This window comes from Mustela erminea, chromosome 21 (genome assembly GCF_009829155.1).
Source record: "Mustela erminea isolate mMusErm1 chromosome 21, mMusErm1.Pri, whole genome shotgun sequence".
Taxonomy (NCBI): domain Eukaryota; kingdom Metazoa; phylum Chordata; class Mammalia; order Carnivora; family Mustelidae; genus Mustela; species Mustela erminea.
In genome coordinates this window covers 6,117,616-6,142,392 of record NC_045634.1, presented here as the reverse complement: position 1 = coordinate 6,142,392, position 24,777 = coordinate 6,117,616, and the positions used below count along the sequence as shown (strand labels likewise).

Genomic DNA, 24,777 nt, shown 5'->3' with positions numbered 1-24,777 from the left:
GGGCTCTCCGCTTAGCAGGGAGCCTGCTTCTCCCTCTCTCTCTGCCTGCCTCTCTGACTACTTGTGATCGACCTCTCTCTGTGTCAAATAAATACACAGAATCTTTATTAAAAAAAAAAAAAGGAAGAATCTCTTGAAGCTTCAAATGAAGAATACTTTAAAGATGCTTTAAGTAGAACAGTGTCATTTACTGAGCACTTATGTCTTGTTCCAAGTGCTTTATAAGAATTACAACATTAAGCCCTCAGAAAAACTCTGTAAAGTGAATATTAGCATCTCCATTTTACAGAAGAGGAAATTGAAAAACAGGTTAGGTGGCTTGTCCAAGGTCACACAGATATTAAGTGATAAAGTCAGGAGTCAAACTAAGACAGTCTTACTTCATGACCTGCACTCTTTATCACATGCTGTACTGTAACTGACCATTAAGCCACTTTTCTGTCATGTTTGTATTAGTTTAGAAAGGCAATGCTTATTGCTTCAGAAAACATCCCTTATTACTGTAATTAACAAAGACAAGATCTTCAACTTGAATAGAGGCTGTGATAGAATAATGTCCCCCTACCACATGCCCACACACTAACCCCTGGAACCTGTGAATAGGTTACCTTATGTGCAAATGTAATTAAGGATCTTACAATGGAGAGAATATCCTAGATAATCTAGGTGGGACCAATGTAATCACAAAGATCCTCATAAGTGAAAAGGGGAGAGAGAAGATTCAGACATCTGAAGACACTATACTTCTGGCTTTGAAAACAGAGGAGGGGGATCATAACCCAAGGAATGCAGGCAGCCTCTAGAAGCTGGAAAAGGCATGAAAACAGATTCTTCCCTAGAGCCTCCAGAAGGAATGCAACCCTACCCTATCTTGATTTTAGCCCCGTGAGACTTCTGACATCCAGAACTCTGAGACAGTAAATCTGTTGTTTTAAATTTTGTTGTGTTTAAGCCACTAAGTTTGACATCATTTGTTACAGAGGCAACATATTAGAGTCTTTACAGAAAGCATTTCCAAACACTTACTTTGTTGTCCTTACTTCCACTAACATCCCTAAAAAGCATATAAAAGGGAGAAGGGAAATTACCATAGATTCATTAGCCTAAAATTTGGGGAACCTGAAACAAATATCAGTTTAAAAAGTCTTACCTATCACAACATAAATAAATACTCCTACCTATGGATATAAATATACTAATGTCACCTAAAATTTGTCCCTGCACAGCCAGAAAAAGCCATTAGTTGCTACCTTTTACATATGCAGAAGAAAATGAAATTATTTCTTCCCATTCTGAAGGCACAGTCACTGCTGCTTTCTATGCTCTTGAGTTAACTTTCATTCTAGTCATAGATGTGATGCAAATAATGAAAGGGCAATAAAGCCATTTCCATACATGACACAATGTTATGAGTCCTTTTATTACTAAAATATATTTTATAAAAGATTTTATTTATTTCAGAGAGCTCTTGAGTGAGTGCATACAAGTGGGGGAAAGAGGGTGGCAGAGGGAGAAGGAGAAGCAGACTCCCCACTGAGCAGGGAGCCCGCTCACATGGGGCTCTATCCCAGGACCCGGAGATTATGATCTGGACCAAAGGCAGACACTTAACTGAGCCACTCAGATACCCCTAAAATGCTGTGTTTAAGATTTGCAGTTTCTGATAACTAAAATCACTGGACCATACTGGATATTGTGAACAATTTTCACAAAACTATTGGGGGGCGGGGGGACATGGAGAAAATTTGCAGTAGTAAAGACAGCACTATGGTAAGAGCTATTTTTAAAAAATCTTTCAATTTAAACACAGGATAGCCAATTAAAAAAGAAAAGCCTCACACAGCTGTTCAAAAAAACTGTATTACACCAGTATTTTTCTAATGAATAACCTCTAGGTGGAAATGTATCTTGTAAAGACAAGTAACAATAAGTTCCCTAAATAAAAAGGCTTTCATTTACATCTTAAAATGCTGTTTAACTATTTAAGAAAATGTACAGATATAAGTAAAAATAAAATCCTTCCCGCACTTCCCATGTTGGCATTTAAAAATCAGAAATTAAATCACCTAAGTTACTGTAAAAGAATATTTGATTTCCAACTACTTTTTTTTTTAAGATTTTATTTATTTGAGAGAGAGAGAGTAAGCAAGAGAGAGAACACAAGCAGGGGGAATGGCAGAGGCAGAGGGAGAAGCACACCCCGCAGTGAACAGGGAGCCTAATGAGGGGCTCCATCTCAGGACCCCGGGATCATGACCCAAGTTGAAAGCAGACACTTAACCAACTGAGCCACCCAGGTGCTCCAACTACTTGCAGATAAATTGTAATCAGCCAAATACTGTTTACATCAGTTAAAGTGCCTATGTCTGCTACACAGCAATGTTTGTTCATAGACCCTAAGTCAAAACAACACATAGGAAAATCAGAAATAGGCGGTTCTGCTGGAATGGTTCTCCTACCATTCCAAACCAATGGTATACAAATGACTTTCAGTAAACCCCTTAATCTCTAAAAGGTTAGGAAATGATTCTCGATACTCAAAAACTGACTATGGAAATTTTTCTCTTTTCCCCTCTACTTTGTCAACCCTCTGATGCTTTATGTGGATGGGATTTATTTAGTACATATATGTATGTCTGGACTAAAGTTTGGCTTTAAAATAAGAGTCCCCAGAGAAACATTTCTATACAAAATCATTCTAAACTAATCACTTTAATTATCCACACCAATATCGCTAAGATAATCAAAAGCTAAGGCTCACCTTGCTGATTTCCACATTTCACGTGGCATGTTATTCCAGATATATATCTCATTCCGCACAGAATCCTTTTTGTGACATGGTTCATTACTGAACACCAACTATATGCCAGACCCTGTTCCAGGTCCTGGGAAATCAAAGGAAGTAAGATTCTGGTCTCATGGAGCTTAAATAAGCAAGAAAATTTCACATAGTGATAAGCTATATAAGTAATAAAGCAGGGTAATAGGATGCAATGACTGGGGGGCTAGATGGTATAAATAGGATTCACAGATTCAAATCCGGGAATTAGTCATATATAAAGATTTGAAGAGGGTAAGTAAAGAGGTGATCATTAGGTATATCTTTTATTTCCTTTCAATTTCTGTTTGTTTCAGAGGCTTCTGAGCTATGGCTATAGTAAAAAGATTTAAATAATAGTTTAGTCAAGTATTCCATGTAACATGAAAAGTTTAAGCTTTAAATATTATTAAACTTTAATATTCCAAAATACTACTGAAATGAAATTATTCGGTTCTGAATTTTTCGAAATAGCTTTCAAATAGCTATTACTAAGTTGTTTTCTCTGACTGGATTTCTTCACTAAGACTGTATTTTGGAAAAATGAGATTTTAAAACCCAACCCCACAAAAACACAGAAATACAGTAATCATAAGAGCAAAGAATGTGAAAAATCTACTTAATTCTTTCCTTTATTAGGACTGTCTAGGAATGGGGCACCTAGGTGGCCTAGCTGATTAAGTGTCTGACTTCATTCAGCTCAGGTCATGTTCTCAGGGTCCTGGATCAAGCCCTACATTGGGCTCCCCTCAGCAGGGAGTTTATTTGTCCCTCTCCCTCTGCACACCGTCCCCACTCCCAGCTCATGCCTGCTTAAAAAAAAAAAAAAAAAGAGAGAGAGAGAAAAGAAAGTCAAATCTCGGGATGGTTGGGTGGCTCACTCAGTCAAGCTTCGACTCTTGATTTCAGCTCAGGTCATGATCTCAGGGTCATGAGATCTGGCTCCGTGTTGGGCTCTGAGCTCAGCTGGGAGTCTACTTGAGATTCTCTCCTCTACCCTCACTCTCTCTCTGTCTCTAAAACAAAAAAATAAATCTTAAAAATACATATCTAAATCTGTGCTGGCCAAATGTGACTACTTAATTTTAAATAAGTAAAAATTAAATAAAATTAAAAATTTTATGCTCAGATACACTATCCACATTCCAAGTATCCAATTCAATATGTGCTAGTGGCTGCCATATTAAACACACAGATACAGCATTTTTATCACTGCAAAAAATTCTATTGGGCAGTGCTGATGTAAATTATTTTTCAAATTTGAACTAAATAGTACCATTCCAAAAGAGCTTATAAAAAATAAGGTTCACCATAAACTTTTTAAAGGAATGGGTGTATAGTACTGTGAAGCCAGAAAGAAGTCACAGGAGGTTTAGTAATCAGATTTATATACCAGAATAAGACTCACATAAATCTGGGGATGAACAAAAATGTATTCTTCCATTGGTCTTTCAGTAATGAGACTTGAATTTTAGTTCTGATTCTACCTTTAACTTAGCTGCTGAACTCTGAAAGGATATACAACATCTTTAGACTTCTGTGTACAGCTCATTAATAGAGGTTAAATCAGGTGATTTGGATAACTGACATGATCCTTAACAATGGGAAACTGGGCTGTGATTCCTCCTACTTATCAATAAATAGATGTATGTTTAGGATTTTCATTCTGACAACAATATATATGGTTTAAAAAACTTAACTTTAAGGTCTTATATACCATATTAATATTACATAAAGATGTTATTTGTTTTGTTTTATTTTTGTAAGTAGGCTCCACATCTAGCACAGAACGCAACACAGGGCTTGAACTCACAACCCGGAGACTAAGACCTGAGCTGAGACCAAGAGTCAGATGGTTAACTGACTGATCCACCCTGCGTTCTCCCATCTTCTTTTTTAAAGTAGATTTTATTTTTAAATAATCTCTACACCCAATGTGGGGCTCAAACTCACAACCCTGAGATCAAGAGTCACATGCTCTTCCAACTGAGCCAGCAGGCACCCCTAGATGTTATCTGAAAGAGCAAACAATTATATGAAATTCACAACCAATATTTATTTACATAAACAAATAAAATTGTAGAGGGTAAGATCAGCACCACTCTATTTCCTTCTACAAAATCCTCTAAGTAATCAAGGTGTGTTAGACAAGTGGCACATTTTTATTTTTTAATTTTTCTGAGTCTAGGGGCGCCTGGGTGGCTCAGTGGGTTACAGCCTCTGCCTTTGGCTCAGATCATGACCCCAAGGTCCTGGGATCAAGCCCCGCATCGGGCTCTCTGCTCGGCAGGGAACCTGCTTCCCTCTCTCTCTCTACCTGCCTCTCTGCCTACTTGTGATCTCTGTCTGTCAAATAAAAAAATAATAAAAAAAATAAAATTTCTGAGTCTATACTACTAATAAAAGAGCAACACTGTTTTTAAAAGCATAACTGTACTACCTCACAATCTGTTTAACTCTAGTGTTGCCACAAATATTTTTGAAATTTTCACTTAAAAATTTTCCATGAAAGGGACGCCTGAGTGGCTCAGTTGGTTAAGCTGCTGCCTTTGGCTCGAGTCTGATCCCAGAGTCCTGGGATTGAGGCCCATATTGCGCTCCTTGCTCAGCGGGGAGCCTGCTTGTGCGCTCGCTCTCTCTCTCTCTCTCTCTCTGACAAATAAATAATAAAATCTTTAAAAAAAATTTTTTTTCCATGAAAACTGTGTGGATGACAGTTAAGGATATTAAAATATCCTGTATTAGGAAGTGACCTGTATGAAATGAACACAATGAATGAAATACAAACAAATCACACAACCCTATATTATATTTCAGTGAACTAGACAGTGTATCACTAAATACAACTATACAAATTTCATCTGACTATGATTTATTATAGGATGTTTTAGGTTGCTTTGTAGTTCTTATTTTTTCCTGACTAAACCACAGTACTACTGAACTGCCTTGTATCAATACAAAACTTACTAGTAATATACCCTGTTTCCCTTATCTACTTGGTTTAACCTCAACTGTCTTCACTTTGTTCTTGACCACACCCGGCAAAAACAGACACAGTAATTACCACTTGAAGAAAATTTAAATTATTTTTCTATACCTTACATCAAGGGTACTGGCTCACAGTGAAAATTACTCAAACTAATTAACTCCTATCAATCATTTTGATCCATTCACCATGAAATCTAGTAAACTAACAAGCTGATCCATGTATCTTCCTACCTCTTTCACCAACAAACTTCTAAGTTATGGTACAGTAGTTTCTTAAGGTTAGTTCTTAAAATTGTGCAAATGTTCAAAGTTGACTTTCTTTTACCTTGTATTCTCCATTTCTTTTTTTTTTTTTTTAAGAATTTATTTATTTATTTATGTGACAGAGAGAGAGATCACAAGTAGGCAGAGAGTCAGGCAGAGAGAGAGGAGGAAGCAGGCTCCCCGCTGAACAGAGAGCCTGATGTGGGACTCGATCCCAGGACCCTGGGATCATGACCCGAGCCGAAGGCAGTGGCTTAACCCACTGAGCCAACCAGGCACCCCTGTATTCTCCATTTCCCACAGCAAGGCAAAAAAAGAATGTATCACAGAAATGATACATAGTTTTTTAAATTCTAAGTGATTTATTGTAATATCTAAAATCAGAATTTACTAAGTTTATCTTTCCTCTAAAGACAAGTTTTTGGTTCATCAGGTTTATCACTTTAATACCTAATGACCAACTGTATTCAACATTTCATCTTGAAAATAAGCAATAAAAGAACGTAAGTCACTTCATAGCATACACTCAAATTTTACACTATCACCTATTTGCTTAATCAGAACACTAAGCGTTGGTGAAGCTATAGCCATTATGCTGTTGTAATAACAACAGTGGAAGTAAATTTGGACTGGAAAGTTAACTTCATGTTCATACTTGCACCAGCACGAGTTCTTACAACTGGGAAACACTCATATAACCCATGAAAAGATTCTGTTCAAATATTAGTCACCATTCAACTGTTAACTTCTGTGAAAGAAAAACGTAGGCCAACTAAGTTAATGTCTTCATCCATTAAACATGTGACTAACAGCTAGTTCATTTTGCAAATATTTTTCTTATATTAAAAAAAGTCATTAGTTATCACCTATATGCTAGTACAGTTCCAGGTACATTCTAACAATTCTGCTTTGCATCCCTGTAATTCCAAAAAGCAGTCATTTTCATCTCCAGAGATGATAACACTGAGCCTTTGTTGTTAGGATGGGAATAGGTCTCCTTGATTCTTGCCCTACACTCCACTGCCCACTGAGCTGGGAGGAAAAAAAAAAAAAAAAAAAAAAAAGATTTTTTGTTAAATGGCTTAAAGCAAACAGAACGACAGAACAACTTTCAGGGTGAAGGTCAGTGCAAAGCAAACCTCTCAATAAGAAAAAAATAGTTCCTATAAGATAACAAGTTTGTTACCATTAAATACATAGGTATAGAACATACTTTCTATAGACATTTTCAAAGATAAAATGCTTCTAAATAAAATATAAATGAAAAGAAACATTTTAAAGTACATAAAACCTCTTTCAATAAAGCCATCTTGACTGGACAGGAGAATGATTTTATAATTTAAAAAAATCTGCCACATACTTAGTTTCTTAAACATGAAGAAACTTTGCGTGTCACGTTTTTTTTCTTTTTAAGATTTTATTTATTTGACAGACAGAGATCACAAGTAGGCAGAGAGGCAGGCAAAGAGAGAGGGAGAAGCAGGCTCCCCACCGAGCAGAGAGCCCAATGTGGAACTTGATCCCAGGACCCTGAGACGATGACCTGAGCCGAAGGCAGAGGCTTAACCCATTGAGCCACCCAGGCGCCCCAATATCAGGTTTTCTTAACAAAGGAAATATGAGCATCTTCTTTTCATCAGTGACTTTCTAAACTCACTCATAAATGGATGTGGAGCATATTTCAATTACATCTCAATAAAGCTGGAAATAAAATTTAAAAAATAAATGCTAATGATTACAAAGAAAAACTGTATCACACAAGCAACTGAGTTATTGTATATTTGTACTACACTTTAAAAATCAAATATTTAACAAAGTTTTCTGACACTGCTGGGTGTTTAAGTTGACTCAAAATTTTCTGGAAATATTCTAAAATTAATTGTGGTAAGGGGCGTCTGGGTAGCTCAGTTCACTGAGTATCTGAACTCTAGGTTTTGGCTAAGGTCATGATAATCACAGTCATGAGATCAAGCCCTGTGTGGGGCTCTGCGCTCAGCAGGGAGTCTGCCTGGAGATTCTCTCCCTCTGCTCCTCCCCTGATTCTCTCCCTCTCAAATAAATCTTTAAAAAAAAAAAAATTTAATTTTAACTGTGGTGATGGTTGTACAATTCTACCAATATACTAAAAAACAGTGCACTGTATACTTTAAATGGGTGAATTACATGGTATGTGAATTATTTCTAAACAAAACTTATTTTAGTACTATGTTGAATAGCAGTGGTGATAGTGAACAGCCCTGCTGTGTTCCTGACCTTAGGGGAAAAGCTCTCAGTTTTTCCCTACTAAAAATGATATTTGCTGTGGGTTTTTCATATATGGCTTTTATGATACTGAAGTATATATCCTCTATCCCTACACTGTGAAGAGTTTTTTTTTTTTTTTAAGATTTTATTTATTTATTTGACAGAGAGAGAAATCACAAGTAAGCAGAGAGTCAGGCAGAGAGAGAGAGAGAGAGAAGCAGGGTCCCCACTGAGCAAAGAACCGGATGCGGGGCTCGATCCCAGGACACTGAGATCATGACCTGAGCTGAAGGCAGCGGCTTAATCCACTGAGCCACCCAGGCGCCCCACTGTGAAGAGTTTTGATCAAGAAATGTTGTACTTGTCAAATGCTTTTTTTTAGTATCTATTGAAAGTATCCTATGGTTCTTGTTCTTTCTTTTATTAATATATTGTATCACACTGATTGATTTGTGGATGTTGAACCAACCTTGCAGCCCAGGAACAAATGCCACTTGGTCTTCGCCTCAGCAATCAGATACCAAAAAGAAACAAAAGCATCTGAATCAGCACAGAAGTCAAACTCTCACTCTTTGCAGATGATATGATACTTTTGTGGAAAACCCGAAAGACTCCACTCCAAAACTGCTAGAACTTGTACAGGAATTCAGTAAAGTATCAGGATATAAAATCAATGCACACAAATCAGTTGCATTTCTATATACCAACAACAAGACAAAAGAAAGAGAAATTAAGGAGTCAATCCCATTTATAATTGCACCCAAAACCATACAATACCTAGGAATAAACCTAACCAAAGAGGCAAAGAATCTGTACTCAGAAAACTATAAAGTACTCATGAAAGAAATTGAGGAAGACACAAAGAAATGGAAAAATATTCCATGCTCATGGATTGGAAGAATATGAAAATGTCTATGCTACCTAAAGCAATCTACACTTTTAACACAACCCCTATCAAAATACCGTCAATATTTTTTAAAGAAGTGGAACAAATAATCCTAAAATTTATATGGAACCAGAAAAGACTCTGAATAGCCAGAGGAATGTTGAAAAAGAAAACCACAGTTGGCAGCATCACAATTCCAGACTTCAAGCTCTATTACAAAGCTGTAATAAAAAAGATAGTACAGTACTGGCAGAAAAAGATACACAAGTCAATGACACAGAATAGGGAACTGAGAAATGGACCCTCCACTCTATGGTTAACTAATCTTTGACAAAGCAGGAAAGAATGTCCAATGGAAAAAAGACAATCTCTTCAACAAATGGTGTTGGGAAAATTGGACAGCCACGTGCAGAAGAATGGAACTGGACTATCTCCTTACACCACACACAAAAATAGACTCTAATTGGATGAAAGACCTCAATGTGAGACAGGAATCCATCAAAATCCTCGAGGAAAACACAGACAGCAACCTCTTCGACCTCAGCCACAGCAACTTCTTCCTAGAAACATTGCCAAAGACAAGGGAAGTAAGGGCAAAAGTGAACTATTGGGACTTGATCAAGATCAAAAGCTTTTGCACAGTCAACAAAACCAAAAGACAACCAACAGAATGGGAGAAGATATTTGCAAATGACATATGAGATAAAGGGCTAATATCCAAAATCTATAAAGAACTTATCAAACTCAACACCCAAAGAACAAATAATCCAATCAAGAAATGGGCAGAAGACATGAACAGACACTTCTGCAAAGACATCCAAATGGCCAACAGACACAGAAAAAGTGCTCAACATCACTCGGCATCAGGGAAATACAAATCAAAACCACAGTGAGATACCACCTCACAACAGTCAGAATGCCTAAAATTAACAAGTCAGGAAATGACAAATGATGGTGAGGATGCAGAGAAAGGGGAACCCTCCTACACTGTTGGTGGGAATGCAAGCTGGTGCAGCCACTCTGTAAAACAGTATGGAAACTCCTCAAAAAGTTGAAAATAGACCTACCCTATGACCCAGCAATCACACTACTGGGTATTTACCCTAAAGATACAAATGTAGTAATCCGAAGGGTAACGTGCACCCAAATGTTTATAGCAGCAATGTCCACAATAGCCCAACTATGGAAAGACGCTAGATGTCCATGGACAGATGAATGGATAAAGAAGATGTGATATAGATATACAATGGAATATACAATGCAACCATTAAAAAAAAAAACTTGCCATTTGCAATGTCGTGGATGGAACTAGAGGTTGTTATGCTAAGCAAAACAAGTCAATCAGAGAAACACAATTATCATATGTGGGGGATCGTGGTGGGGTAGGGAGGGAAAAAAATGAAATAAGATTGGACTGGGGAGGGAGACAAACTATAAGAGATTCTTAATCTCAGGAAACAAACTGAAGGTTGCTGGGGAGTGCAGGGGTAGGGATGGGGGGCTGGGTTATGGACATTGGGGAGGGTATGTGCTATGGTGAGTGCTATGAATTGTGTAAGACTGATGATGAATCACAGACCCGTACCCCTGAAACAAATGATACATTATATGTTAATAAAAATAAATAGATATAAATTAAATAAATAAATGTTTAAAATATATATATATAAAAAAGTATTAAAAAAAAAAACCTGGGTGGCTCAGTCAGTTAAGCGTCAAAGACTCTTGGTTTTGGTTCAGATCATAATCTCAGGGTTGTCAGAGCAAGCTCACATGGGCTCTGTGCTCACAGTCTGGTTGAAACTCTCTCCCTCTGCCCCTCCCCCCATTCTCACCCACAGGTGTGTGTTCACAAACATACGTGCTTTCTCTCTCAAAATAAATTTTTTTAAGAACCTCTGAAACGTTCGTATCTGTTATGTAATTCTACTTCTAGGAATTTATTGTAATGAAATAATGATAGTCATACAGTTTTTTATTTTTTTAATGTATAAGGATGTTCATCAAATCATAATATCCAAAACTTGCTAAGTGCCTAAAATACCATCAACAGAAAAATGGTAAACAGATATGGCACGCTATATGTGTGAATTTTAAAAAATCACATTCTTAGTTAGAGGGTGCCTGGGTGGCTCATTCATTAAGTGTCTGCTTTCAGCCAGGTCATGACCCCAGGGTCCTGGGATCAAGCCTCACACCCGGCTCCCTGCTCAGTAGGAAGCGTGCTTCTCCCTCGCCCACTCCCCCTGCTGTGTTCCCTTTCTGTGTCTCTATCAAATAAATAAATCTTTTTAAAAAGTCACGTTCTCAAAAAAATTACTTTCACAATAAAGAATGTTACAAAATAATATTAATGTATAATTCCAGTTTGTTAAAAAATACATAGATGTGTAAGAAAAAAACACTGGAAACATACAGAAATCTTAATACCTACTTCCAGTTGGCAGGCTTTCAAGTGATCTTAATCTTTTCTCTATCTTACTGGTTTTCAATTTCTCTATAATAAACAATCCTTTCATAAATTAAGCACAATAAATGTTATTTTTAAACTAGTAGCCACTTTGAAAAGTACAAATTTTCCATTAAAAAGTAAAAATTAAAAGGGCCATCAGCATTTCTTAGGAATATTATGCGTGTGTGCATGTATGTATATGTGCGCAATGCTTTAATTAATATATTAACCTCAATACCTTAAAACTGTATCTACTTCTATCCCCAATAAACAAATTCTAATGATCCAATTTTTTTTTAAAGAGTTTATTTATTTGACAGAGAGAGACACAGCGACAGAGAGAACACAAGCAGGGGGAGTAGGAGAGGGAGAAGCAGGCTTCCCGAGGAGCAGAGAGCCCAATGCGGGGCTCGATCCCAGGACCCCGGGATCATGACCTGAGCCAAAGGCAGATGCTTAACGACTGAGCCACCCAGGCGCCCCTAATGATCCATGTTTAGTTTTACAGATGATAACACAAAAACCATGAGTTGGCCAAAAGCATATCAATTCTACTTCATACACAAAGCCAAATTACCTAAGTTAGGTTTAAAAAAGTATTTTAAGGGGCACCTGGGTGGCTCAGTGGGTTAAAGCCTCTGCCTTCGGAAGCTCAGGTCATGATCCCAGGGTCCTGGGATGGAGCCCCACATCGGGTTCTCTGCTCCGCAGGGAGCCTGCTTCTTCCTCTCTCTCTTTCTCTCTCTCTCTCTCTCTCTCTGCCTGCCTCTCTGCCTATTTGTGATCTCCACCTCTAGGAAAATGCAACATGTATGTTCATTTCAAAATCTAAAATAAATATTTTTCATCTTTGCTAGGGGAAAAATGAGCTAGAATAAAAAAGAACATTCTACTGCATTATAGAAAGGAATTCAAGGGCATGGTAAAGCAAAGCGAGAAGTTTCTCATCAGGGCACCTGGGTGGCTCAGTGGGTTAAAGCCTTTGCCTTGGGCTCATGGTCCCAGGATCCTGGGATCGAATCTGAGCTCTCTGCTCAGCAGGGAGCCTGCTTCCTCCTCTCTCTCTGCCTAGTTGTGATCTCTGTCTCTCAAATAAATAAATAAAATCTTTAAAAAAAAAAAAGGAGTTTCTCATTACAATCAATATGAAATACTATGTTCCAATGTATTTGGATCCTGCAGAAATCATAAAAGAAACAAAGAGCTTAAAGTGACAAGATTACAATAACCAAATAAAGGCTTTAATTTATGTACATAAATGAGTTGTAAAAATGTCTTTTTCAAAACCACACTGCAGAATGTTATGCAAATAGACTGTATTTGTCAGGTAGAAAGGAAAAAAATTCAAATTTTTCTGCTATCAAAATCCTCAAAAACGAACATTTAACCCTACCGAACATATAAGAAAACAGTCTAGTAAGACGGAAGCAAAATAAAGTTAAGTTTCTCCAGTTAAAAAAAAAAAAAAAACTTGATTCACCTAGACAAAATACAGAAAGGGTAAGAAGCAAGAGGCATCAAGGATGAAGTGTCAAAATAGATTGTCACTACTGATTACTTTTCAGGTTAATACTTCTTGAATGGTTACATTAATGTGAAAGCAAGAGAGTCAAAGTAGTTTTTATAAAATAAGATAACTTAAGTTTGAATATTAATATATAGGCAAATTGGATATTTTCTAGGCAAAAGTCATTGCTAGAATCTGCGTGTCAATCTAAAACTAGTCATTAAATTCTACCAAAAACTGCAACAGAGATGAACTCTGAAAAAACAACACTTTGTATAAAATGGAATGATTCTTACAGAATTTAGTGTTATTTTTTGTTTCACATTCATTAATATAGCACTAAGATTTCAAATCACTAAAATGACTACACTGCTAGGAAACAGTTTTTTAAATTATCTAGATAACACTTTTGATAATAACAAAAACTGATGATTCAGTTTTTACATTTCCTGACCCCTCATGGGTTAATTTTTCAGGTTACTTTCAGCATATTGTTACCCTGAAACCCTGACTACCACCAAGGTAATACCAGCTAAAGCAATGAGGTGGTTTCTGTAGCTTTCCTTAAAGGATTTATTACCTAGGCGGTGACTATATGATGTTTACTTCCTAATTTTTTTTTTAAAGATTTTATTTATTTGAAAGAGAGAGAGAGATCACAAGTAGGCAGAGAGGCAGGCAGAGAGAGAGAGTGAAGAGGAAGCAGGCTCCCTGTGGAGCAGAGAGCCCGAGACTCAGGGCTTGATCCCAGGACCCTGGGATCATGACTTGAGCTGAAGGCAGAGGATTTAACCCACTGAGTGACCCAGGTGCCCCTGTTTACTTTCTAATTATTTGCTTATACTGTACACTTAGTTTTATGCTTTTTTTTCTTTATATGGAATATTTCACAACTTAAAAGTTTCAAAATGTTTCTTTTTTAAGGTGTTTTGTGTGTGTTTTTAAATGCAGTTATTCTTAAGACTCTACAGTTAAGAGGTACTAGTAATACAAGACTCAACAGATACAATACTATCTTTACCACAGCTAAAATGCCATTAAGTAAAAGCAAGCCTCCATATAAGACTTCTTAACTTCAAATTAATTTAATAAACTAAGTTTAGTTTTACTTACAAAATCAGAAGGATACATACATTTCTTAAATTTAAAATATCTACTTCTATATTTTAAGATGTTCACACATTATACCAAAATTTAAAAAGTATGCTCTATGGTAGAAAAATACTTTATTGTTATTTAATGTTTATTAAAAGAAGGATAATGCAGGCTATGGAAAAAAAGTAAAAAAACATACATATTTCTAAAAAAAAAGTTTTTAAATAAGCTCCAACCTTAATGTGGGGTTTGAACTCACAACCCCAAGATTAAGAGTCACGTGCTCTACTGACCACCTGCCAGGCATCCCTGAAAAAGTTTTTTTTAAGTAATCAGACAAAAATCTGAAAACCTTATTCTACTTAACATGTCAATCTATTTGGCCTGAGGATTTCCTGAAATCTCAATTTCTCCATCTTTAAATTTGGGTTAAATAATTCTTGTGCTTTCCAACTTCACATTTTAAAACAAAGTCAAGTTACTGTGTAAGAATGCAATCAAACATCTCAGAAAATGTAGTAAGTGCAAGGTATTATTAGATAAATGTATCTATTTATTTATATTTATATATCATCTATACAGAATTCATATTCTTATATAAAAATTTTTCATTGTCCTATTCACTTTCTCAATATAGCTCTAAATCTACATGGAAAAAAGGGAACCTGGTAAGAAATAAGAGTTATCATTGTAGATCAGTCAATGATGACACAGATCCACATCTTAAAAAATTTAACAGCCAAGAATCATTTTTCAAAGAGCTTTTCAAATTCAAATCTCATCGATGGGCTGATGTACTTTAGGAGTAACAATACATATCCATCTAGTAAAAATTGAACATTCTCTAAATTCACAAAATTTTAAATATGCCTTTTACTTTTTATGCCACACTGTGCAGGTACAACATAATACAGAAGTGTTTGAAAGTACTTATTAAGTACTCAGTAAAGTCAACAATAAAAACCAAAATGAAAACCCTGTAAGCTTTTTAAAAATGTGTTAGGTAGTTGTAGTATAGGTAGTTGTAGTATAATCAATTTCCTAAATTTACCTTTATTAACATTTATAAAAACATTAGCCTTCAGAAATAAGGTCACCATTCATTTAAAAACTCAAAAGCTGGGCATGTTTATTAACAAAGCAATAAATCATTTCAGTTGTTCTTTCAAAAAATAACAGACTCTATTTTTTTTTAAGTAAAACTAAAAACACCACTGCACCAGGAAACAGATTTTATAGATACCAAATTCTAAATCTTCTTAAGGCTTTTATGACTTTAATTTTTTAAGTGTCTAAAACAGACTTTGTTTCAAAAGAACCCAATGAATAAGTATCCATGGTAACTTGTTTTCTTCCTGATAGACAAAAATAATTAAAAATAATCGGTGGTGCCTGCTAAGATCTTTTAAAACTTGTTTTCAATGAGCTATTTCTTAGCTCATTTTAAAAAACTTAACAGTGCCTCAATTTTCTTTCCAAGTTTCTTTCCACGACCATGATGGACCTCTTATTTTTGTCATTTCATTGTTACCTTATTTCATTGATAATTTTATTAAAACAGAAAAAAATTCTGCCAAAACCATTTCATTATCCAAAGCACAAACTTTATACTTGTATAAATACTTGTATAAGATACTTGTATAAGGTTTATTTACATATGCAAAAATATTCTGTGCATATACTATATGTACAATATGGTGAACAAGTATGAAAAACGCCAAACAAGATCCTGTGCCTCACTGAAACTTAATCCCCTTGCACTCATTATGCTAAACGTGCCTAACCTTGAATATTCTCCCTCACCTTGAGCTTCTACAGAAAGCTCAAATATGGGCTCCTGGGTGGCTCAGTGGGTTAAGCCGCTGCCTTCGGCTCAGGTCATGATCTCAGGGTCCTGGGATCCTGGGATCGAGTCCCGCATCGGGCTCTCTGCTCGGCAGGGAGCCTGCTTCCTCCTCTCTCTCTCTGCCTGCCTCTCTGCCTACTTGTGATCTCTGTCAAATAAATAAATAAAATCTTAAAAAAAAAAAAAAAAGAAAAAAAGAAAGCTCAAATACCTTCATAATGATGAAATTATGTAGTGTGGTATAAAGACCCAGGTAACAGGTCTGTTACCAAAGCCTTAAACAACTTAACTTCCTTAGGCCTCTGTTTTCTCTCTTATAAAATCAAGTAGTTGGACGGTATCTCCTCCATTTAAATGGGCTGTTAGGGACTTAATTCAAGACCCGCTATATTAATCAAAACAGCAAAAAATCTGTTAACATCCTGATATTAATCAATATTCCAAACAAAGGAACACTATATGACTCTTTAAAAAAAAATGTTGCAGATCAATATGTGCTCATTTAAAAGGCTGTCCCAGGTAGACTTTAAATCACAAAAGCAATATGCAGACTGTATGACCCAATTTGTATGCATTTGAAGACAGATCTGCATATGTATGTATAGATATTTTTTAGGAAAACTCAGAAGAAACTTCAAAATGGTTATCAGGGGGAAACAGGATGTTAACTATTTCCCCCTCTACCTCTTAGCCTTTTATAATATTTGAAAAAAAAATAAATAATGAACATATATTATCTTCACACATTTTTTTTAAAGAAATGAAAAGTTCTGCAGAGCCAGGTTCTATAAATAGAAAGACCTGGGTTCAAATACTGACTTGGCTAGTTACCATCTGTGTGGTGTTGAGTTACTCAACCTCAATTTCTCCACCTATAAAGGGAGTTAATAGTAGTAACCTCATACAATTACAGTGGAAGGATAAAAAGGAAATCATACACGTGAAACACTCAGCATAGCACACTGTAAGAAGATGACTATTAGCAGCTTTGCTATGATTATTATAAATACTATAAACTCCAGAAACAGAATAGACTTGACATTCCACTCGATGATGACCAATCTCAAAAGCAACCAATTTCCTTTACCCAAAATTCAATCAATCTGATTACAATAAGAGAGAGCGTATTTATTAAAGTTTTTTTTTTTTTAAAAGCTATCGCAGGTAGCAGGTGTGCTGATGGACACAGTAATAGGAGCAAAGTCTGGGTTTTAATAATTATCATCTAACTAGAATAGCCTTCTTCATTATATAGATACCCATTCAAGGAGCCAGAATAGTTATAGCGAGGCAGGAGACCCTGATCTTGACCACTGATTACACAGGAATACACTTTTTTTCTTAAGTAATTGAAGCTTCCAACATGAGCTTTTTCTTATTTTAATATACCACAATTTCTTATTTTCCTAAAAATTTATGGCACTGATAGTTCATGCACACAATTTGCCAATTAATTATAAATAACATGTCAATTGAGTGGAAGACATAAAAATGAAAAATCTCTATAAATGCCAAAAAGCATATTGAAAGGCATTTTTGAGTGAAACTTCTCCTCACCAAATTCTTAAAGATGCAGACTGAGTATCATCAAACCAAAATACTCCAAGTTGTAAACCTGGCCTTCAAATTAGCAAATACCCTCACAAAGTACTACTCTAACAATATTCAATTTCATTTTTCTAACACACCAAGAACACATCCTAAACTTCTTTATAACAACTGAAAGGATGTTGCAGTAAGACAGGTTAAATCAATATGTAGTACAACTGGTTTGAGTCCATCATAGCACAATTTTAACAGGACTTTCTGGTATTAGACAACAGTTTCAAAATCAACATGACGGGTTAAAGTTTGGATCACCCCAATTACAAGTATAAAACAAAAACAAAAGGTCTCACACACACACACACACACACATTTAATCTCTTTCAATATGAAAAGAAAATAGGCTACACTTAATTTATCTACTGTTAAGTTTGTCAGGATTTAAGCCTTTAGAACAGTAACCATTTCAAATTACCTAAGAGTTACATTTTGATACATTAAAGAGTTACTGTAGCTTTCCTCAGAGTAACCTGAAGTTCCCACCAAAAACAAAGAAACCAAAAAACCAAAAACTGGCACCTCACTGAGGCTCTAAGAACTGCATGCCTACTTCATAGATCACTCCACTGTGCTGAACTAGCATTTGGAGACTGTACTGAGAGCTAGACACATGAAAGCAAAAGAAGGGATGGAGGACAGAGAGTGCATAAAAAAAGAAAACACTTCTTAACACACCCATCACCTATAAGCGTGAACTACCAAAAACAGTATTTTAAAATACATGTATTTCTGATTTTCCAACATTCAAAATACAGCAAGCACATAATCTACCACGAGCAGATCTTTCTACCCCTTCTCACCCCCACACGATGCTTTGCCAAGAGCACAAGCCCAAGAAAAATAACCAATGCAATTTCCTTGTTTATGTAAAGAATTTCAGAAAACATGTTGACTGCTTCTGAAGCTTCTAAAACAAATGAATTTTCAATAGTTAAGACTTTTCATTATCACATTTGAAATATGATAGTAATGATTCCTTCAGCTAGTAAAAATATAGTTTCCACTTTATAAAAAGGGTTAATATTACACTGCAGCTCATTAGCATGCCTTGTTTGCAACCAGAGGAAGAGGGAAAGGGGGTGGGGGGAGCAGCAAAACACACAAGATGGAAAACATCACTACCTCCTTTGGTGGTTATGAATAATATTAAATTACCACAAGATGTATGGGTAGGGTTCATGAATAGAAAGAAAGGGGGTTAACAATATGAACTGGCCCCTTCCAGATTCACACTGATGTCGGAAAGAAGGAATTTATTTACACTGCAGTGCCTGGCAGCAAACATGGCTGCCCCTACCCCCTTTAAATCTGAACAGTCTTCACTCCCTTAGCAAAACCAGCAAATTATGGCCATGTCTCTACTGTCTTGCTACCATAACACTAACACATCTCCTCCTCCCTCAAAGCAGTAAAACCCACACCTCCCCATTTCACAACAATCACAACACCATAACCACTAGCTTCTATATTCACTAGCCTTGAAAGAAAAGGCCCAGAATACACAGAAATACAGGAACAAAAGGCTTTCTCTTCCTTTAACAACCCCCTTCCCCTTCTTTTCCACCCACTCTGTGATGCCTGGTGGATAGTTCTCATCCTTCTCAACATTCAGCTAATTTCCTTCCCTATACCAATCCTAGGTCTTCCAGTTTCCTGAGTCCATTTCCGATCTTCCTATGCATCCTGTCTCAACAATTTCTTATCCCTTTTCCAAATCCACCTTTTCCTCCACTTCCATTCCCTCGTTTCTCTCTTGATGCCCCATTTCTCCATCAAATTCTACCCCCTTCCCCCAGACTCTTCTAATTGCCACAGTGCACCCCCAAACCTATTTCTCAGTCCACCCCGGTCTCTAATCTTCTCCAAACCTAACTCTTCTTCTCTTCCCCTGCCCCTCCCCCGTTCCATCTCTATCCCCGCCCCCATCCCACCTCTACTCCCAATTCCCAGCTCAGCGCCACTCCATCTCTTACCCCAATCCTACCTTCCCTGCCCCACCTCCCCATCTCCTCCACAACCCCTACCTGGCCCTCTGCTTTACCTCCTAGGCTCCCCCTGAAGCCTTTCCGACCACCCGCTGGTCCTCCCATCCCTGTTGGGGTCTCTCTACCCGGGACCCATCCCTAGGTCGCCCCCTCCTCGTCGTTCCCTCCTCAGCTCTTCCTTCCAACACACACACACACACACACACACACACTCACTTTACCTTCAGTTTGTTCCATTCTAACCCCCCGGCCGTGTCAGTACGATCACAGGAGAGACACGGAGGCCCGGAGTGGGGCTGAGGTGCGGGCAGCCGCCGGGGCCGCGGGGGGAGGACACGGAACCGAGCTAGGCCGCATGAAATCCCCGAGCTAGATTTCCCTCGCGCCGGACGCCTCTGCCATGGCTGCCGGCACCGAGAAGGGCCGCGGCCGGGCCGGGCCGGGCGTGAAGCTGAGAGGAGGAAGGCTGCGGGAGGTGGGGTGGGCAGGGGCGGTGGAAGGATGGGGGGTCGCCGCGCAGCTTCTGTCGCTAGAGAGAAGGCTGTGGCTGGCGGCCGGGCCGGGGCAGCAAGGTCCTCGGGGCTCGACTTGGCCTTCGCACGCCTCTCCGCAGCGACCAGCGGACAGTCCCCTTCGGCCTCCGCCTCCGTCCTGACCGCCGCTACCGCCGCTGCTGCCGCCGCCGCCCGCTCCCGCCGCCGTCGCCGCCGCCGCGCACAAAGCCCCCCCACCCGGCTCTCGGAGCGCCGCCGCCACCGCCGTCGCCGCCGCCGCCAAATCCTCAGTCCCTCATTGGCCGCTAGCCGCGGCGCCTGCTGGGAAATGCAGTCCTGGGTTTGCGGCGCGGGCGGGGTTGGGGGAGCGAAAGGAGGAAGAGGGTAGTCAGCCGGGCGGAGAGGAGGGGCCCGAGAGAGTCTAGACAAGAAGTGAGACCGCAGGCAATAAAGGCAGAGGCAGGAAGAAATGATACGAAGGAAAGTTAAACACACACACACACACACAACCAAAAGACAGGTTAAAGGTTGGGCCTGTGAGGCAAAACTGCGTCCGTGCGTGTTGAGACTTATTCAGTTAACAACACATATTAAACACCATATGGTCCTCCTCAGAGTAACCCTGCTGCACACTCCCTAGACGTCAGAAATAGCCTACAAACGAGGGCCGGGCTAAGATGACCGGGAAAGAGAAGAACACTTTGTATGTCTCCTCAGCTGCCTTCTGTCCGACAGCTGTCAAGAGTCAGAGCTTCCTATCTCACATGGGTCTGCGTCTGAAACCGTGGCAGCAATTTCAGACCCAAGCCGTGGGAGACAGCGTCTCTCTCAGCCTCGGATGTGTGTCCCGGATACGCCCCCACCCCCGTCCCGCCCCACAATCGCAAGCCGTGGCGGCATCTCAGTCGCTGTGAGGAAGCGCTGACCTCCCTGGCGGGCACCGGGCCCCACACGCCTTCTTCCTGCTCGCGCTGCGGGCCCGGAGGCTTGTGGGTAAGGAGGAGGACGTCAGCGCCGACTGCAGCCCGGACCCCTAGGGACCGAGAGGGCTCCGTGCCCGTCACGTGCGGGGGCCGTCTGCTGCTCACTGCCAGGCCTTCCCTTCGAGGGATGGGAAGGCATTTGCCCTCGAGAGAGCTCACACAAGAACGAGCGGAGGAAACAACAGTCAAAATTCTCTGTAACCCTCTGAGATCTCCCCATCCTAGGAAATTTATGTTAAACAATAGAAGGTGTGTGACACAGTAAAGTATACTGCCTTGTCGGGAGTGTGCAAAATTTTGTGATATTTCCTGGGGTCTGGTGGTGATGACTTAGAACGTTACGGCACAGAGGGCCGCCTGGGTGGCTCAGGTCATGATCTCAGGGTCCTGGGATGAAGTCCCCGGGGTTCCGGCTCTCTGCTCAGCAGGGAGTCTGCTTCCCCCCTCTCCCTCTGCCTGCCTCTCCATCTACTTGTGATCTCTATCAAAGGAATAAAAACAAACAAACAAAAAAAAACCAACTTAAAAAAAGAAAAATGTTGTGGCACAGAGACTTAAACGTAAGAAGGAAATACAGGCAACAGCAATCAGATGAGGAAACCTATCCTCTGTGCTCTGTTCTGAGAATAATAAAGCTATGTCACTACTAGATGTTATACTCTGCACTGACATTGTAGTTCTGGATCTGTTTGGCACGACTGCAAGAAATTTCTGATATCTTTGTCTTTAAATATCATTTAAACAAGAAATTAAAAGATTCCTACAGATCAATTATTTTAATGACTACTACTTATGTTTCAGGTTTTTAAAAACATAAACCTTTTAATTATACTATAGATGATATTGAGAATTAAGCATTCCCATTACTGTTAATCATTAAATATTTCCTTTTTTCCCCTGTATTTATTTGACAGAGAGAGAGAGGGTGCAGAAGCAAGAGGAGAGGAAGAGGGAGCAAGAGAAGCAGGCCTCTTGCTGATCCTGGGATCATGTCCTGAGGATCATGGGATCCTGGGATCCTGGGATCATGACCTGAGCTGAAGGCAGATGCTTAACCAACTAAGCCACCCAGGTGTCCTATTCATTAACTATTTTTAAACTTATGCTTATGTAGTACCTGTTTTGTGCAGTACCAAGAGTTAAAGGAATCATTAAAAAGCACATTTTTGTTTGTTTTAAATGTCTTTTTAGAAACAGACCTCTTTTAAAATTGTATTGGTTTATTTGATGAGACACAGTAAGAGAGGGAACACAAGCAGGAGGAGTGGGAGAGGGAGAAGCAGGCTTCCCATCCAGCAGGAAGCCTGATGCGGGGCTCCATCCCAGGACCCCAGGATCATGACCTAAGCAAAAAGCAAATGCTTAAGGACTGAGCCATCCAAGTGCCCCTGGAACACATATCTCTTAAAGGGGGCCCCCTGAGCTTATTTCAGTTTGATTGTGTCTCCTGGAAAGACAGGTTAAATTGATCTTTTTTTTTTTTTTAATGATCTTTTCCACCTTCATCCTGCCTCTCCATCTTCCTGTATATTCCTTGTTTTGTTGATAAATTGTTGCCTTGACCAGATATCTGGACTTTTTCTTGAGGAGAATTTGGTAAGTTGTCCCCAGGCATTTTATTTTAATCTGTTTCTATACTGACAAGAGTTTAAAATTAAAGTTCTGGGAGGTAGATATATAATCTCTTCCTGTGAAACATAAGAAAATATACTGTTAATAACATTTGATCTTGAACTATATTTAGGGAAATGACCATTAAAATTAATAATGTACATTTTTAGCATCTAACATCTTCTGAGGTTCAGATCACACTTTGTCTTCTTCATACAAAATGAGCAAACAATTAAGACAGCAATCTAACACAATTCCCAGACCCAGAGTTAAAGAGAAAGGAATTTTTTGTTTCTCTTCCAAAGATTATATCCAAAAACTCCTTACATGATAAATCACTTAATCTTGAAAGTCAAAAAAATTGCCAGACCTGATAGCAGAAAGCAAACATTGCTTTCAACGAATGGATTGCAACAGGAAGGTTCTTAACCCTTCCCTTTTTATAATAGGATTGCGCCTGACACGTGACCATAGTAGAAAATCTAGCTCATCTTTCCAATACTGAACTTGGAATCATTCATCTGGTTTATGAATACTTAATGATTTTACTGTGCCTGTTTGTAAATGAATACAATGCATGAATAAGAATATTTCCTGGTATAAAATGTCTCCCAGGGAACTGAAAGGCATATTTTTGCATCTTTATGATCTTTTCCAGAAAAGTACATGTTCATGTTTGTGAGGTGATTAATCTGTGGAATTAATGTGAAAATTATATCTAGACTCTTAAAGCTCAAAATTTGCCTTCGGAAATTTTCAGGAAAGGAAAGGGAGAGAGACGAAGGCTTTGTAGATTTTGTTAATTCTAGTAAACATAGAACGTGAAGTGAAACCTTTATGTGGAAACTCGGGCATCCAACATGCACAAAGGGCCCTCTAGTGGCCAAACTGAAAAGTTCTGCCTATTTAACACGGTTGATCCATTTGGTTTTAAGCCGAAAAATGCTTTGTAGATTAAAAGCTGTCTACATAAACAATAACAACAACACAAAACCTGAAATTGAATACCCGCCATCTTTCATTCTTACAAATGTGCAGCCCAGATGAGTGAGTTCTGTGGTCAGCTCACGTGTTAAGTACTCTCCCTGTGAAAACGATTCCTTGTTGTCTGGTAGTCCAAGCGGATCCACTAAATATTTTGTTTTCCTTCTAGAGCCAGATGAAACGGACGGGTAGAGATAACAGGAGAGCGAGAACATTTCTATATCTATCACTTTTCCAAGACGGCTCAGTTACCCAACCTAGGAACTGAAGTGCCCCAACCTGCAGTACCTATGTCACTGCACAGTTACTAGAATATATATCTTAAATGTTATTTGAGATTTCTCCACAAACTACTGATCACAAATCATACCTGTTAAGCGAGCATTTTTTTTTAAAGATTTTATTTATTTAACAGAGAGAGATCACAAGTAGGCAGAGAGGCAGGCAGAGAGGAGGGGAAGCAGGCTCCCTGCTGAGCAGAGAGCCCGATGCGGGGCTCGATCCCAGGACCCTGAGATCATGACCTAAGCCGAAGGCAGCGGCTTAACCCACTGAGCCACCCAGGCGCCCCTAAGCGAGCATTTATAAAGCAAATTACTTTAGTGGAATTCAGATTTCCATATGAGGATTTCACAGCATTCCACTCTTAGGCCCCGGAGAAGGGAAAGCGAGGTTTTCCTAACCATTCCCGCCCTTTCTGCCACTGCCTCTCCGTAGAGCTCTCCGCGCCATCCCAACCCCGGCAGTTGTTGATTTGTAGGGGTTGGGGGTGGGGAGAGTACATCTAAGTGATGTAATTCGTGACTTTAAGATGGTTACCATGGCGACTATCAGGCATATTACGCTATCGGTAGGGTGAGAGGTTCTTTAATCTAGCCTTCAACGAGCATTTTCGGGGACGTTAGCCTACACGCCAGAGAGTAGAGACAGGCGGAAAAGCGTCAGTCTTGCCCGCTGCCGCAGGACAGACTCTGCTTAAACTAAACCCAACAGAGAATTCATTTTGCCGGTGGGA

General features: G+C 38.9%; 2 protein-coding genes across 8 annotated transcripts in view; both read right to left on the bottom strand.

Moving 5' to 3' along the window:
• The window catches only part of NSD3 (nuclear receptor binding SET domain protein 3), a 121,686-nt gene extending 101,690 nt beyond the window's left edge, over positions 1-19,996 (bottom strand). For all 7 annotated transcript variants that reach the window (XM_032329043.1, XM_032329042.1, XM_032329045.1 and 4 more), the window contains exon 1: positions 19,912-19,996. The gene's annotated coding sequence lies outside the window, so the exon portion shown is untranslated. The remainder of the gene's footprint in view (positions 1-19,911) is intronic.
• On the bottom strand, positions 17,796-24,600 carry LOC116582038. The gene is made up of 4 exons (XM_032329413.1): positions 24,582-24,600; positions 21,064-21,388; positions 19,903-20,752; positions 17,796-17,808 (listed from the first exon to the last, which is right to left on the bottom strand). The coding sequence occupies exons 1-3, from the start codon at positions 24,598-24,600 to the stop codon at positions 19,903-19,905; spliced, it is 1,194 nt and encodes a 397-aa protein (XP_032185304.1). The 3' UTR covers positions 17,796-17,808.
• Between the last annotated feature and the right edge of the window lie 177 nt (positions 24,601-24,777).